Source organism: Emys orbicularis, chromosome 24, assembly GCF_028017835.1.
Source record: "Emys orbicularis isolate rEmyOrb1 chromosome 24, rEmyOrb1.hap1, whole genome shotgun sequence".
Classification (NCBI taxonomy): domain Eukaryota; kingdom Metazoa; phylum Chordata; order Testudines; family Emydidae; genus Emys; species Emys orbicularis.
In genome coordinates this window covers 9,097,720-9,114,566 of record NC_088706.1, presented here as the reverse complement: position 1 = coordinate 9,114,566, position 16,847 = coordinate 9,097,720, and the positions used below count along the sequence as shown (strand labels likewise).

The 16,847-nt window shown below is 51.4% G+C and overlaps 1 protein-coding gene across 1 annotated transcript; it reads left to right on the top strand.

The window, feature by feature from the left end:
* The first annotated feature begins 5,510 nt into the window (after positions 1-5,510).
* On the top strand, positions 5,511-7,622 carry TICAM1 (TIR domain containing adaptor molecule 1). Its single transcript, XM_065421936.1, has one exon. It carries the CDS (start codon positions 5,511-5,513, stop codon positions 7,620-7,622), a length of 2,112 nt encoding a protein of 703 aa, XP_065278008.1.
* The last annotated feature ends 9,225 nt before the right edge of the window (positions 7,623-16,847 follow it).

Below are 16,847 nucleotides of genomic sequence, written 5' to 3'. Positions count from 1 at the left end.
CCCCAAGCACCCTGCAGCCACTGAAAAAAATGGCTAACAGCAGCTTTTCCAGGAGTTGCTTAGATGGATCCAACATTGCCCTTGTCGTGGGATTAATTGAGTTATACAGTGGGAAGGATTGGTGCTACATTCCAATAGTCCCTCCAGAAACAAACTGCTGAGTTTTAATTTATGGAAAAATGGCAACATGGTCTTCAAAATAAATCTCAATTGCTTTCAAACCATGAGAACTGTTTGCAGTGTGTCTCTCTCTCTCCTGGCATATTTAAATCTGAAGGTGAAGCACTTCTGATTAGAAAAACAGAGAGCAACCCAGAGCATCCTCTTCTCACCCTAACAAGAGTCTGGACGAGCTCTGCTTTTAGTTCTTTCGAAGGAATTAAGCCAACTTCTCTAGGTAACGCTGAACTTACTTTTGGTCTTTCACTACCGGTTCCTTCCTGAACTCTTTCCCAAAAGCTGCTCTGTCAGGCTCTGCCCTTCAGTGCCCCGGGCACAGCTCAAATTCGACCTCCAACTTCTAGTGAAAGCATCCTCTACTTTACTGCTCCTGTGTGTTCTGCCCTGGCCACTCTGCCCAGGGGACCCTCACGGTCAGTTCCAGCTCCGCCCATGACGTTAACATTGTCACCTTCATCTCTTAGCCCTAGTTCCCATGCCTGTCAGTTGCAAACCACACCACAATGTATTTCTTACTCTAACAATGCACCTCAGTCCCTTCAATTCTCTGCTTGTGGCACATAATAGTTTAGTCCCCTGAGGGCTGCACTATTTTGGGCTAATTCTGGTCGTTGGGCTTGGTGTGCAGGTGCTGGTTGGGGTTGATGGACTGGGAGATATGGGTCAGTAATTTGAAGGTCCCGTCTAGCCTTAAACTCTATGACTAATGTCTTAAAGACTGAAGTTCGCCTCTTGATTAAATATACTTACAGTAGAACCTCAGAGTTATGAACACCAGAGTTACCACAAACCTCATTTGGAACCGTAAGTACACACTCAGGCAGCAGAGACACCAAAAAAAGCAAATGCAGTACAGTGCTGTTAAACGTAAACGACTAAAAAAAATAAAGGGAAAGTTTAAAAAAAGATTTGAGAAGGTAAGGAAACTGTTTCTGTGCTCTTTGCATTTAAATTAAGATGGTTAAAAGCAGCATTTTTCTTCCGCATAGGAAAGTGTCAACGCTGTATTAAGTCAAGGTTCAGTTGTAAGCTTTTGAAAGAACAACCCTAATGTTTTGTTCGGAGTTAGGAACAAGCGCCATTCCCCAAGTGTTCGTCACTCTGGGGTTCTATTGTACCTATACATCCTGTTTTGAACAGGCGAGGTACACCATCTCCTACAGCAGGGGTTGGCAACCTTTCAGAAGTGGTGTGCCGAGTCTTCATGTATTCACTCTAATTTAAGGTTTCGCGTGCCAGGAATACATGTTAACGTTTTTAGAAGGTCTCTTTCTATAAGCCTATAATATAACTAAACTATTGTTGTATGTAAAGGAAATAAGGTTTTTAAAATGTTTAAGAAGCTTCATTTAAAATTAAAATAAAATGCAGAGCCCCCTGGAGGCCAGGACCTGGGCAGTGGGAGTGCCACTGAAAATCAGCACACGTGCCGCCCTCGGCACACGTGCCATAGGTTGCCTACCCGTCCTACAGGGTACCTGGTACCCTGGCAGCATGGTGTCAGTGTGGCAGACTGATGCTGAGAAGGAGAATGAAGCAGGTTCTGTGGTCCGCAGCGAACTGGGAGCTTTGTCCCAGGAAAAGAGCAGGCTGCATGTTACCTTAACCCTTCTCCTCGGTTGGCAAAGAAATCGGTACAATTGCTGCCCGACCCTCAGCTTGCCAGAGACAAACCCGGAGCCCCGGGAGAAGGCTAGATTTCCTTATGGCAAGCGCGCCCTCTGGCTTCGGCTGGTGGGAACAGTGGGGGTTCACCTTGGACTTGAAGGCGCATCAGTCCAGCCTCTGGCTGGTGCGCGGGGGGGGATGGGGATCCCCAATCTGAGCGCATGAGCCCCCCCCTGCCCCGAGGCTGCATGTGGGAGGGTACTGGACTGAATTCCCTTGAGCAGCCCTGGCCTGCTTAGGAGGGGGCGAGTCCTCTGAAGAACTTCTCCAGCCTCCCACATCTTCCCACCCCGCCAGCTGGGGCAGGGATTCCCCCCTAGCTCCCCCCTCCTCTAGCTGGCGCGGGGATCCCCCCATAGCTCCCCCCGCTGGGAGAGAGCCACGCCCACTCACCCCCCCTTTGCGAGTGGGATTTCCCCATAGCCCTCCCCCCTGGGGGCGAGATCCCCCTCTCCTTCACCGGAGGTGACATCCCCCATTGACCCCCCTTCTGCAGGGGGGTGAGAGCCCCATAGCCCCCGCTGGGGGGAGTCCCCATAGGGCTCTCCATACTCCAGCTGGGGGGGGGGACACCCCCCATCCCCTTCTGCTGGGGGGCAAGATCCCACCTCCCAGCCCGGCCTCCTCCTCCTCCAGGGGCTGAGCCCCCCATAGCCTGCCCCCCCCCCCCCCGCGGGGCCCCGCCCCCCTTTGGAACGCGCTGTAACCAGCCAGCGACATGTAGCCACTTCCCCGTGTTACGTCACCGCCCCCCCCACCCCGGGCTCCTGCTCCGGCTGCCACGGGGTGGCGACCGGGCAACCCCGCGGCCGCGGCTCCGCCTCCTGGGCCATGTGAACCGGGGTCAGGCTACTTCCGCCTCCCCGCGGCTCGGGACCTGGCTTTGGAAACGGGCGCCGAGCGGCTGAGGACTCCCACGCTCAGTGCACCCAAGCGACCCAGGTAATCGCCCTTCCCTCGCCCCTGTAAGGGCTCCGCTGGAAGAGGAAAGTGACAGATGGAGCCAGCCAGCCGTGCCCTTCCCAGGGGCCAAGCAGGGACCAGGACAAGGTCCTAGGAGCCAGGACTTCTCTGCCAGCAGATTTTGGGGTGCAGCTAAAAGCTGGATCCGGCCCGCAAGCCCCTGTTTCATTCATCCCATGGCTGCTGCCAGCCAGGGCAACATTTTCAAACTTGGCCTGGTCAGAATGAGGCGCCTGCCATCCTGTTTTGGCTCCTAAATGCAAATTAATCGGATGCCCCGACTTTCGCCGGCAAAGTTGGAAAAAAAAAAAAAAGTCTGGCCTTGGTACTTTTCCAGGACTGGTAAAGAACAGCAGCAGAGGAATCTTGGTTCCAAATACCCTGGGAAGGAATTGGTAACTGGTAGGGAGCAGATCCTCAGCTGGTGTAAATTGGCACGACCACAGTGATGTCACTGAACCTATGTCGATTTACACCGCAGGATAGTTGGGGGGTAGGTTTCATGGTTCTGCGCTTTACTTCCCAATTAATGTTCTAATAGCTTCCATTGGAGGATGTTTCAAAATACAAACAAAAGAATTGGAAGGGGGGGGGGGAATCCCAATCTTATATGGATTTGAAAGACTGAATGGGGAAAGGATTAGCAACAGAGGCCTGCTCCGCACACTTCTTTGCTTAAAGTGATATTTTTATTGAAGAATTCCCACCCCCCAAATGACAGAACAAAAAAAACCAACAGAAGAATAGAAAGGTAAAGTAAAGTAATGGCTATAGAGCAGGAATCGGCAACCTTTGGCACGCGGCTCGCGAGGGTAAGCACCCTGCCAGGACTGTTTGTTTACCTGCCGCATCCGCAGGTTCGGCTGATCGCGGCTCCCACTGGCTGCGGTTCGCCACTCCAGGCCAATGGGGGCTGCGGGAAGCGACGTGGGCTGAGGGATTTGCTGACCACTGCTTCCTGCCGCCCCCATTGGCCTGGAGCGGCGAACCGTGGCCAGTGGGAGCCGCGATCGGCCGAACCTGCAGATGCGGCAGGTAAACAAACCGGCCCGGCCCGCCAGGGTACTTACCCTGGAGAGCCGCATGCCAAAGGTTGCTGATCCCTGGTATAGAGGAGGGGGGTACGGAGTGGAAGGAGACTGACATCTCCAGTTTCCACCTGCAGGAAGTAATCAGAGTTTCTAAAAAATTAAACCAAATCTTAAAATTTGACTGAGGTCCCCCTTCTCCAAAACGTTACCTGCTCTTCAGCTGCTACTTGCCAAGCTTCTGTTTTTATTTTTTAAAAAGTCATTTCATAGAGCCCCATGAACATATTCAAAGTGTCAATTCCCCCTTGCAAAAAGATAGTATTGCCTCGTGCAAAGTGCATAAACAGAACCTTGGATGATGAATGCAACATCGATCTGACTCACAAAGTTGGAGCTGTTTTGAAAGGGCAGTGATCATTTTGTTTGTTTTGGTTTTTCAAGAAGTTTCTGTGTACCAGAATTGTTCATGGAAAGGGAGGACAACTTCCTTAGATATATATCTGATCTCATACATTAAGCAATCAGAGGGTTTTTGTGAGGTAGAAAAACTAGTAGCTAAAAACAGTGAAATTGTAAATTTCCCCCTGAAAGCAAGATTGTTGTGGGAGTTTTTGTTTTGTCTGCGTTTTTTAAAGGCACTCTTTTCTGATGCTCCTTTAAATACTGGAAGATTTTTCCAGAGGGTCAGATATTCTGTTGGTCTTCTATAGCCAGTATTCCTCCTGACTGACAGACGCATCAACCTTCCACTTCTGGTCTGGGCCTCTCCACCCTACTAGAGTGAGTTCTGATATTAAATTAAACTTGCTGCCAGAAGACATTGGTGAGTCTAAGATCTTAACAAGATTCAGAAGAGGGATTAGATATGGATATGGATAATGTGAACATCCACAATTAAATGAGATTGTATATATGTAACGGATATAAATCCTTATGCTTAAGGGCATAAACTAACTGAAAGGACATAAACCTGGAGTCAGGAAGATGCTTTCCCTATGGACAGCTTATTCCATAACGGCCCATTAAGAGGATTTGTGCACTTTCCATCTGGAATAGGCCACTGTCGGAGACAGGACGTTGGATGAGATGGACCATTGTTCTGATCCAGTCTGGCAATTTTTATGTTTCTAAATATGTCAATAACTTAGCACTGATTACTTTAAAGTGTGCATTGCAAATGTATATAGCAAGTGTTTATAGCTTTGCCATGTGCTTCGAGTTATATATACTTGCAATAATGTATGTAGTAAAGATGAATAATACCAAGCAAATGGCAAAGACTATCTATATACTAAAGCGGAGTGACATTCTTTAAAAAGGTGTGGTGTAGACGCAATGCTGACAGCCCAGTGACCTTGGGCCAACCTAGCATGGAGTGCCCAGACTCTGCCTGGCCCGTTTCTGTAACTTCCCATTCTGTTTGATTGCAGATCCAGCTGGTGAGCTTTAAAGAGGATGAGGATGGCAGCACTACCCCTTGATCCTGAAAGTATTTGGGAGCAGAGCCGCTGAGCGCGAGTGGATTTATGTATTACCAAAGCGTGCCAGGTGCTTTACAAAACACAGCAGGGGCACAGGCCTTTGCTCCGTCCCTGCATCCAGAGGCTGTAGTATGCTCTTTTCATCACCTGCTTCTTCAGCAAACTGTCTGGATAACCAGTTGAAGAGATGGCAGAGGCTGGCGAGGTCCAGCCAGGCTTTGAGGGGGTCTTCAGCATTTTATCTGGGATCCCAGAAGAGAGACTCGTTAGCCTCAAACATAAGCTGAAGCACACGAGACCCTGCCCGAGCAGCTGTAAGCTGTTGCAAGCCATGGTCCTGCTGACTTTGGGACGAGAGTCAGAGGCAAGGATATGCCTGGATGCTTTGGGTGATGATGAAGGAGCCCTCTGTATCTGGAGGAGCAAATGGGGTACTGCAGGCAGCGAGAACCCGCTGACTCCCCAGCAAGAGGCAGGTGCCCTCCTGGCCCTGGCACGGATCTACTCGCTGCTGGTAGAGGAAAATCTGTGCACTCACCTGGCCAGGGACAATGCCTACAAGGCTGCCATTGTGGCCTTCAGAGCCAGCGAGGATCCTCGGAGAGACAGACTGAGCAGCATCTTGGCCGAGGCTCAGGAAAAGTGCGCGATTGACTTCAGCCCCACAGAGACGGGTAATGAATTTAAGACACTGAGATCTGACCCTGGGCATTTCCCGACTGCCAGCCCGGCTCCAGTGGTGAGGAGCCCCCCAGTGCAGATCGGGAGCCGATCGGTTCTCTCGGGGCCACAGACTTTGCGTTCCTCTGGCAGCCCAGCCTCCTTCATCAGCCACTTTGAGATCAGCCAGTCCCCCACGATGGAGTTTCACACCTGCTCAGCTCACCGTAACCATGTCCCGCAGCCCAGCAAGCTTTGTGGGGGTGCCGCGAACTGCACCATGCAGCCTGGCGGAGGGAGAGTCAGCCACGGCCCACGGGACGCCGGCCGGTTCAGCAGCTCCTCTGCACCCCCCCTGCAAAGCCGAGTAAGAAGCCACCCATCTGAGAATCCCCAGGCCGGTAGCGTTGTTCCCCCATCTCTTCCAGTTCCCGAAACCCCACTTCCGCATCCGAGTGCTGTGCACGGTCCCGTGGAATGCACTGACCCTCCCACCATGGTGACAGCAGAACTGCAGGAACGCGTAGTCCAAAAGCCAGAACAAGAGTCACCTACTGAGCTCCCTAGCTTGTGTACCCCAGGGCCAGCCTCTGGTTCCATCCGAATGCCAGTAGAAGATTCCTGTGTCCTAACAGAGAAAGCAGAGACGGCATCCTTCTCCTCTTCAGGGGGCCTCCCTCCTCCCCAGGCAGCAGCCGCCCCCACACCAGAGCTGGACTGTGGTGAGAAAAGGTTCTTCAGTTTCGTTGTCCTGCACGCCAGCGAAGATGTGGCCATTGCCTGCCGGGTGAAGGAGATGCTGGAGAGCATGGGGGTGCCCGACGGTGCCACATTCTGCGAGGAGTTCCTCATCCCTGGGCAATGCCAGCTGACTTGCTTCCAGGATGCCATAGACAACTCTGCCTTCACCCTCCTGCTACTGACCCAGAACTTCCAGTCCCACTTCTACATGCACCAGATGAACACGGCCCTGATGGATTCCCTCCAGCGGCTGCCCAAGTACAATTCGGTCATCCCTTTCTTGCCCAAGGAGAACCCCTCAAAGTGTCCGATCCCCACCGTGCTGGCGGGGTTGGTGCCTCTGGATGAGAACTCCCCGGTGTTCTCCAAGACGGTGAAGAACACCTTCCGCCTCAAGAGAATCAATGAGCAGAAGGCGATGTGGAGCCAGTTACAGCACCTCCAGGAGCAGCTCAGGAAACAGCAGCAATACCAGGCACACCTCCAGATGCTGCAACAGAACTTAGTTGGTCTGAACTTGGGGTCCCAGCCTGGCTACCCACCCCAAATGCCTTTGCCAGGACTGTTGCCGTATCCTGCAGGAATTCAGCAACTTCTGCAGCAGCTTGTGTCTAGTCTCCAACTCCAGACATCTTCTCTTCCAATGTTTGCCCCTCCTGCCACGTACCAGCCTCACCCAGCTAGTCAGTTCATGCCCACCCTGTCGGCTCCCTCCCCTTCCCAGCACTTCATCCTCCCGCCCAGCCACCAAAACACGATGCAGGGGTCAGGAGGCCCCCATCCCCTCATCATTCAGAATGCTCAAATGGTGCAGATTGGAGACCACAATCAGATGCAGGTGGAGAGGACTAGGCTGGTGGCTGAGAGCTCTGATGAAGAGACCAGCGAGAGTCACTGATTGGAGGGGCCGGAACTCAACACGGTCTGGAGAAAGTAGCACTTCGTTTCATAGCTAAATTGCAAGCTGTCTAAGGCAGGGGCTGTGGTCTTTGTTACTTGCCTGCCCGGTGAGGACAGGTCCCTCTCCTCGCCTCCGGTGGAACATGGAGAGCGTGGAAGGAAGTGACCGTCTTTTCTGCTGGAGGGAAGAGAATGAGAATGAGGAAAAGAAAGACTCAAATTCCTGGGAAAATATTTCCCAGAACTCCTGAAAGACTCAAAGGTTTTTGAAATAAATTTTAGTTAATTTATTCCTCTTCCTCTATGTTCTCGCCTTCTTGCCGGGGTGGGAAGGGCAGCCATTGGTCTTATTCTTAATGCTACCTCTCTAGGACCTGTCCGATGTGTCAATAGCGAGGGGGAGACAGCGTGGCCCAATGGATAGGGCCAGGGGCTGGGACTGCTGGGTTCTATTCCTGGCCCTGCCACTGATTTGCTGCATCACCTCGGGTGAGTTACTTTACATAAGAACATAAGAACATAAGAAAGGCTGTACTGGGTCAGACCAAAGGTCCATCTAGCCCAGTATCTGTCTACCGACAGTGGCCAATGCCAGGTGCCCCAGAGGGAGTGAACCTAACAGGCAATGATCAAGTGATCTCTCTCCTGCCATCCATCTCCATCCTCTGACGAACAGAGGCTAGGGACACCATTCTTACCCATCCTGGCTAATAGCCATTTATGGACTTAGCCACCATGAATTTATCCAGTCCCCTTTTAAACATTGTTATAGTCCTAGCCTTCACAACCTCCTCAGGTAAGGAGTTCCACAAGTTAGGCCAAAGTTTTTCAAAAATAATGGAGCCTGACTCTTGGAGGTCCTGAGCACCCACAGCTCCCATTGCCTTCAGTGGGAGTGGTGGGTACTCGGCGGGCCCCAGGGTGTCACCTAAAAAAAAAAAATCAGTGGCCACTCCTTTAAGTTTAGGCCTCCCCCCCCCACTCTGTGCCTCAGTTTCCCCCTCTGAGAAATGGGGATAGTAGTGCTTATATGCCTCTGTGAAGTGCATGGAGAGCTACAGGGCTAAGTATTATCAATCCCCAAACAAGCACAGAGTGATGCCCCCCTTTGTCACCCCCTCCAACGGAGCTGCATGGTGATCCCTGCACTTCAATACCCAGCGCCTTACCTACTGCCAAGAGCTTGTCCAGCACCCTCTGGTGCGAAGCAAGTATAAAATGCTGACGTGCCACTCACTCTGTGGCCATACTATCCCCGAGGTAAGGAGGGGAGCGGGTTATCAGAAGCGCCTGAACCTGGGAAGAGGTCCTCCCCCTGTGATAACGGTCAGGAGGTCCCCGGGTTTGTGTGCACGCCTGCGCGTGTGCGTGCAGAAGTGGGTGTCGATGTGCAACTTCAGGTGGAAACAAATCCAATCCCTGACTAGTCTGCATCAACCCCACAACTCAGGGCTGTGGAGCCCTTGGCGGGAAGGTAACAGAACAAGTCCAGTTGTATGACAGTGCTGGGCCCAGCACGAAGTCAAAGGGCAAACGTCTTTCCTCCCCCTTGCAAGTGTGAATGTCCAGGCATTGCCTAGGTATGATCAAAAGCAGCACAACGTGCCAGCGCTGGTGATGAAACTGATCCTGCATTTAGAAACTGGTATTAACCTCCCATTGTGCACTTGACTCCAGCTGTTACACCAGATTCCTTGTAGGGGCCATTAATCTGCAGTCGGCTATTCTGATGATTAGACACATTCAGGGGCCAGACTCTGTCCTCAGTGAGACACACATCTTGCACTGAAGTCAGTGGGAGTGACACCTGTTTAGACGCGGGCTGATTTGGCCCCAAGAAAATAGCGGGCGTGAGGTCTGTATTTCTGGACAAAGGCGATTTAGCTGAAGTGCCTACGTCCTGTGGAACTGGCTGGCCATAGGTAAGCCAGCCAACTGCCCATCCTTGGAGGAATCAGCTAGCAGGCTTTGAAAGACCTTTGCAAAAACTGTAATGAAAATGTACCAGCCTAGGCACAAAACCGCTTCACTCCTGATTCCAAACAGCAACACAGCTGTGCTCCCCCCATGCAAACAACACTTGGCACAGCTGCAGGCACTCAGGAGCTCCAGTGAGCCTGACCCTTAAAGTCCCCAGAGCTTGTACCCTTCAATATCCAAAGATTTGGGGTGTCCCAACCACCTTTGGACAACTGAGGTTGTACCACAGTTTTAAAGCACTCTATGAAAGCTCAGACCAACCTACAGCACAATGGTCCAGACAAATGTACAGTTGTATTAAGTAACATCTGCTGTATGTGTCCAAGGAATTAATCAAGGTGTGTTAAACTGGGACTGAGATGCCACAGGGATGAAGGCTTTAGAAACGCCTAGATAAAGGGCCATTCACAGCACCTGTGATGTAATTGCCGGTTAATTAAGATGGAATTTATCAATTTCCCTATTTGCAGAGGATATGTCTATCCTCCCCTTATGTATATAGCAATAAACACTCCCAACAGGGCAAGCTAGGATCGTCACTGCACCCTTAAATTTGGGATTCAACCTTCAAACTACAGTTGATGTAGTTTTTATAGGTGTTATTTCCCTGTGGCCTCCCTGCAGCATTAGGAGAAAAACCTGCAGCGCCATCCCTCTGCAATTGAACATCATGCATCAGGCCCCCCCAAAAGTTATGAGATTGGCTTAAAAATCATGGGACTTTAATAAGTGTTGGGTTCTTTTTATCTCCCTTCTGGGATTGAGTCTTGGGGGGGGGTGGTACTGCAACCATAAGGACTAGAAACATAATTGTTTTAAAGGAAAGCTGAGATTCTTATATAATCACTTGACTGATACTTATATAATCACTTGACTCCAGGCGCTGGGATTTTAAGACCAAATATTGCAAAGACCCATGATAGTCCCAAAAGCTGGCAATACGCACAATGGTGGAGGCCATAAGGGAAATCTCCCATGTATGGCTCTATTCCGAAAAGTAACTTTATGAAAATGGCTGATTGGGGGGGGGGGGGAATTGCCCATTTATTACATCTCTTATAGTCGTGTTTAAAGGCCCTAAAGTGAGAGCAGGGCCCCACTAGCTGCTGTGCAAACACAGATGCTCCCTGCCTATTGTGGCCCACTGACTGCCAGAGCAAATTTTGCCCTAAGAAAGAACAGGAATGGTGGTCATGCTGCAGTGTGTATGCGGGGGAGGCTGTTCTATCTACTAGTATTGCAAACTCAGCGGGCTCAGCGAGAGACAGAGAAAATTGCCCCTAGGGTTGAGAAAACCCAGGGGGCGGACTATTACACAGCTGATACAAAAAGGCTGTCTCATCTCATTGAAGGAAGCTCCATGTAAAGCCCTAAGGGGAAAGATGGAACTGGAGAACCCAGTTTCAGAGCTGGCTTCTTTCTTCCTCCTTGAGTTACAAAAAGGAGAGACCCAGACACTTCCTTAGGGGAACAGCTCTTTACCTTCCTCTACACCCAGGTGAAGCCATCGCTATGTCCTTCCCAGTGGACCACTCCATTGTAAAGTGGCTGGCGTGAGCGCTGCTCTTTATACCCTCTCCCAGCACTACCTGGGACTCAGACTGCACCACTACAACTTCCTGTGCGGGGGTGGGAAACTGCCCAGTGTTAGGTAATGGTTTGTTCTAATTCATCCTGTCGGGGGGCCCTCCCTGACACATTTCTGGCTGGAGGAAGCTAAAGAGGAAAACTGTTTTCATAATTCAAATAAAGCAAAAACACACATTAAATAGAAAGAAACTTGGAAAGGTGGAAAGGGCTGATTGGTTGAAACTAAAAGGGGATGAAGCCGAGGGCCTGTAAATTTGCACTCCAGGAGTTGGAAGGTCAAATCCAGATCAGGACTTAGTGCTGATGAGGGCTACAGGTTAGAACGGAGCATGAGGCTTACACACGCTTATAACTGGCCTTTATAAAAGGGTGACTGTTACCTGGGCCTTTCAAAATTCAATTATTTTTTTACTGCTGCTCCAAATCCAAGTCCCCCGACTGCTGAAACGTACAGCGGGTTCCTGATTTCTTTCTCTAACTTTGCATGTCTGGGATTTGCATCTTCCATACTACAGCTGTCGTGCAGCAGAATCGAGCTGGTTTCTGTCTGGCTCATGTCTTATCACCATGACTGGCTTCTGCTGGCCGAGGTCTGCTACGCCGGGAAGTTGTGTGTGTCCCCTTTGGAGAGAGGGGGGTTGAACAGGTGGCCCTGCCTCTAGAACTCAGCCAACAATTCTGCGGATGATGCCCGAGTCCGAAGAGACTCCAGCTCGTTCCGCCAGAGCCTCGGGGCGGAGAGCAGTAAGCAGTGCCTGAAGCCAGCAGCTGTGGTTCTCCCTATGCACAGTTCTGCCAAGTAACATTCTCATAGTCAGAACACCCTGCTTTGCTAGTGCCCACCATCCATGCTTTCAAAGCTACCTGCTGGCTCTTGAGAAAATAGTGCCAGTACTGCGTGAGGCCTTTTGGGAAACAATCAGAATGGATTTATCAAGGTCTGACACTGTAAATGCTAATTGCCTCCTGGGGCAGGCAGGTGGACTCACTGGGCCATGATCACATGCAAAGTTCATTAAAAAAAAAAACAGCGCCGCGGGTGGCGCCTGGGTGGAGTTTCTGTGGCTCTCGTCTCCATCATTACCAGAGCTGCTGCATCATGCGCGTTACGTGCACCGTCAGCGAGGCCTTTTTTGCGTGAAATAGCAAGAGGCTTCCAAGGCGCTGACGTTCCCAACGTTCATCACAGCACCTCTCTGGACACAAGCCGCGGAGCAAAATGAGAACTGGCTGTGGTGGAGCTCAGTGTGGGGCACTCAGCTCCGTTAGCCTCCCCCAGGAAGAGCGGCTGCGCTGAGTCACAGCCAGAGAAACGTTCGGTATTTAGGGGAAATATTCAGCAGAAAGGAAGTTCCTGGCGGTGACGTAAAATATTTCAAAACGCTTGATACGTTGCTGCAGCTTCCATAGATCTTCCACCTCCTCCAAGAGGGACTTTCGGGCCAAGCAGAACTGCCAGTTGCCCAAACAGATCCTGACTCCCCCCATCCCCCCATCAGTATTTTTGCTCCCAAGGCTGAATTTTCAGGGGAGCTCCACACCACCCCCAGCTCCAGACAAAGTCAGTATCTTTGGAAGCAAGCTATTCAGAGGGGAGGGGTGTTTTTGTGGTTAAGACGCTGGGAGGGGACTCGGGAGAACTGGGTTCAGTTCCTGTCTCTGCCACAGGCCACCTCTGGGACCTTGGGCAAGACACTTTGGTCCAGATTTTTAAATGTATTTCAACTCCTACCTCCCACGGATGGGGAGTAGGAGGCTAAATATCCTGGAGGCTCTGGGCTTACATCTCCTGGGGTCTCAATTCCACACCTGTAAAACAGAGAGAACACTTCCTTTTGTCCGTCTTTTCTATTTAGATCGCAAGCTCTTTGGGGCACGGTCTGTCTCTTACCATATGTTTGTACAGCACCCAGCATCACGTGGTCTGGACCTCAGTCGGAGCCTCTCGGTGCTACTGTAGTGGTTGAAGAAGGGCTTTCTCCCAGCCCAGTTTCTCTGCTTTGATCTTGCAGTGCTAAAATGGTGACAATAGAATCATTGCCAGGGCAAGGGTTAGCGCAGAATCAAATGAAAGTAACTGCACAGCAGAGGCAGGGGGTGGCTGGGAGGGAGCATGACCTTTCGTAAGTGTCTTCCGTAATAGCAAAGGGAACAGTCAGGCATGGGCGGGCTAGGGCCATTTCTGGACATCGTCCAGGCCCTGCCCGGAAAGGATTTTAAATCAGTGTTATCAAAAAGCGGAGCTAGAACCCAGCCTGCCCCCATGCTTGACCCTGGTAAGTTGGGTTAGTCCATGGCAGGGTTTAGGCTAACCCACTTTGGGGGGGAAAAATACCCTGTGCCCACTGCTCCTGCCAACTGTTAGCTGCGACTGGGTCGCAGCACGGTTCTCGCTGAGTCAGGTCTAGGCCCATCCCTTGGGATCTCCCAAGTGTTTGTCAGCATCCAGTGAATACTACTAGCCCTGGGGGTTGGAGGATGCAGCCCAAGCCAGACCCTCTGTGGCTGGACGAAGCGCTTCTCCTGGTCCCTCCGCTTTGGTTCCCAAACCCAGGGCTGCAGAGAGCTGGCTAGCACTCCATCCCTAACATGCCCTGTTGTGCTTTGGTCCATATCGTAGCCCTCACAAGGCCCTGAGCATGCCTAGGGTCAGTGAGAGTTAAGGATGCAGTGGGAGGATTTGCATTGGCGGGCCTGTGGGTGTTGGAATCAGACCTTCACCTTACTGGAGATTTACAAGATCACAGCTATAGATACTTTGGGTAAAATATCCACCACCTCCCTGGTCATTTGTCTCTTGAAATTACCTCCAGCTGCAGCCACTCAGCAGGTCTGGCAGTAGGGGGCTCTCTAATGCCATGTAGCCATCTAGCAATTGGATGGCTCACAACACAGACAAGGGAGCCGGGAACAACCCAGTACCGGGGCCCCCTGCCTCTATCCATCAAGCCACATGGCAGCACCTTGCCACATCTGGGTGGGAAATTGTATGCAGGGCCGGGGCACAGGGCTGGGGTGCGGTGTGCAGGAAAGGGCTCAGGGCAAGGGATTGGGGCAGAGGGGTGTGGGGTGTATGAGGGGGCTCAGGGAAGGGGGTTGGGGTGCAGGAGAGGTGCAGAGTACGGCTCAGGGCAGGGGGTTGGGGTGCAGGAGGGGTGCAAGGTGCGGGCAGGGAGTTGGGGGGGGGTGTCTAGAGGCATGGACAATGCACAGATCCCTCTGCCCCCCCCCGTCCGGGGGCCGCAGGGACGTGGTGCCGACCGCTTCTGCAGAGCGGCGTGGGGCCCGCGGCACCACAGGGGGGCAATCCCACGGGCCAGATCCAGAGCCCCGTGGGGCCGGATCCAGGCCACGGGCCGTAGTTTGCCCACTCCTGGCCTAATCACACACTCCAACCTCCTGCACAACCTGCCCCTCCCGGCCAGACCAGGGAGTGCACCCCACTGCTCCTTTATAAACAACCCCACAGGCTGTGGCTTCCACTGTCGGAACAGCTCTGCTTTTATTTTTAGCTGCGTCAGGGGGCTTGGTAATGGCAAGTGCGACTTGCTTTTTATAGCATTTGCTCAGGGCTTCCAAAGGGAATGGCAGGACCCAGGGGCCTGGATCCAAACCGAGTTTCCTTCTCAGCATTTTCCCTCCCCTTACGTAACCTTCCTTTGCCTAGGTATTGCATTACCACTGCCTGGTCTGATACCCAGGGCCACTCTTTCCTAAGGAACAGAATATGTAACACCCCCCTCCCCAGTTTTACATGACACATTTATGGAGAAGCGGAATTGACTGCTCAGGTGATGGGGCTGACAACTCAACAACAGAGTGCAACTGATGTAGCTTGTGCGGATGGGACCAGTTTGCTGGGCTAGTTCAAATTGTTGGGATGAGGCAGATTGGGAAGGGAGGCCTATAGAGATTTGATTGTGTTTTTTACACTTTAGAGGTACCAGGAATGTCAGCTGTTACCCATTTCTGCCAGAGGTCTCCAGGGAGGACCAGAGAACTGGGGGAGGAGCTTTCTCAGCTCTCATGTGAAAGACAGGGGAGGAACAGAACCTTTTACAAGGCGCTTTTTCCTTCCAGACACTTTCGGCTTTGAAGCCAATGGGTGTTATTGAAAAGCAAAAGCCACAGCATTTTAACCAGAATGACTCCAATTCCCTTTGCCCCCTCAACCGTTCAGCTTTCGCTTGGTACCAGCGAGGTCCCCATTCCCCTAACTCTTCAGCCAGCTAAAGACATGGCCAGGAAAAACAGGGCAGAGAAGGGGTAAAAATTTCAGCGAAGGGACTTTTGAGAATGGGATTTAGGTGCCTAACGCCCACAGGTGCTTTTGTCATTTATTTCAAAGTCCTGAATTTCTGGTGTAAAAACCGAGCATTTGGTTTTTAAACGCGCGCACACAACCCACCAGCCAGGAAAGCAAAAAGAGGCCACAGCCCCATTTTTGTCTTTTACAGTTCACCTTTAACACCAGCGATGGCTTTCGCCTGAGACTCCCATACTGAAATCACGCACTCTCCCTTTGGGATGGCAGATTTCCTTAACTAGGGAGCACACAGGCTGGTTGCGGGGAGCAGTCAGGACAGAGGGGTGTGTGTGTGTGTGTGTCTCTCTCAATGCACATTCTCAAGGGGAGGTACTAGTTATGTTTTAAGAGCCTCATTAAAATTCACCTACAAAACTCTCAACCATGGCATGCTGGGACCACTGCTAGTCACCAGACTAACAGTCTGTTACCTTGTACTCCTCTGGTCTGTTCTATCTACATATTTTCCTATCTTATCCAGCTGTTTGTTGTGTGTTTGTACAGTGCCTAGGACAATGGGCCCCCACTCTCCTTGAGGCACTACCACCATACATATAACAAACAATGCAGGGCAAACACAATGGGGTCTGTATGCTTGTGGCTAAACTACAGAACTGATCCTGCAAATGCTCTATGCGCAAATACCCGTGCTCACAGGAGTGGTCCCGCTGCATTCAATGGGACGTGCAACAACCAAAGGGGAGGGGAGACGGATTGCTGAGGAAAGAAAAAGGAAAGGATTTTACTGTGCGCTTTCCAGCCTCTCCCCCCTCTCTGAAGGGATTGGGGTCAGGGAGAAGAATTCGGCTGTGTGTTCCTCTCTCCCAACCCCCCAGGAATAAAGAGGACTTTGCTGGGACATTTACAGTCTTGTCTGAGCTCTAGCAGGGCTAGTTGTAAATGGGGTTTTCTCCATAGCCATTTCTCATTTCGGCACCTGAGCAGTCTGTGTCATGTCTCTCTAGTGTGATACATAGTATAATTCCAGTGATCCAAATGCCCTTTATCCAAAAATCCGACTGGACCGAATCCACGGTGCATCCCCCCCATGTTAATTAACAGCACTTCCATTTCTCTGCACACCAGCTTCTCTGAAAGTTTCGGCTGTCCCCCAGGCCAGTCAAGTATACCGTAGTTGGAACCCCCAATGTGGGTTGCACCCCATGACTGCCCGAGGAAGCACATAACACTGTCTCTGACACCCCAAAGGGTTGCCACACAGGTCCCGTCCTCACCAGAGATACTTTTGAGCATTTGTGACCCTCTCTAAGTGCTCTTGCTATGCCCGAAGATCCAGGGAAATGCTGATGCTATCCCTATCTTTAAACTCCAGGCTCTGCATTTTGT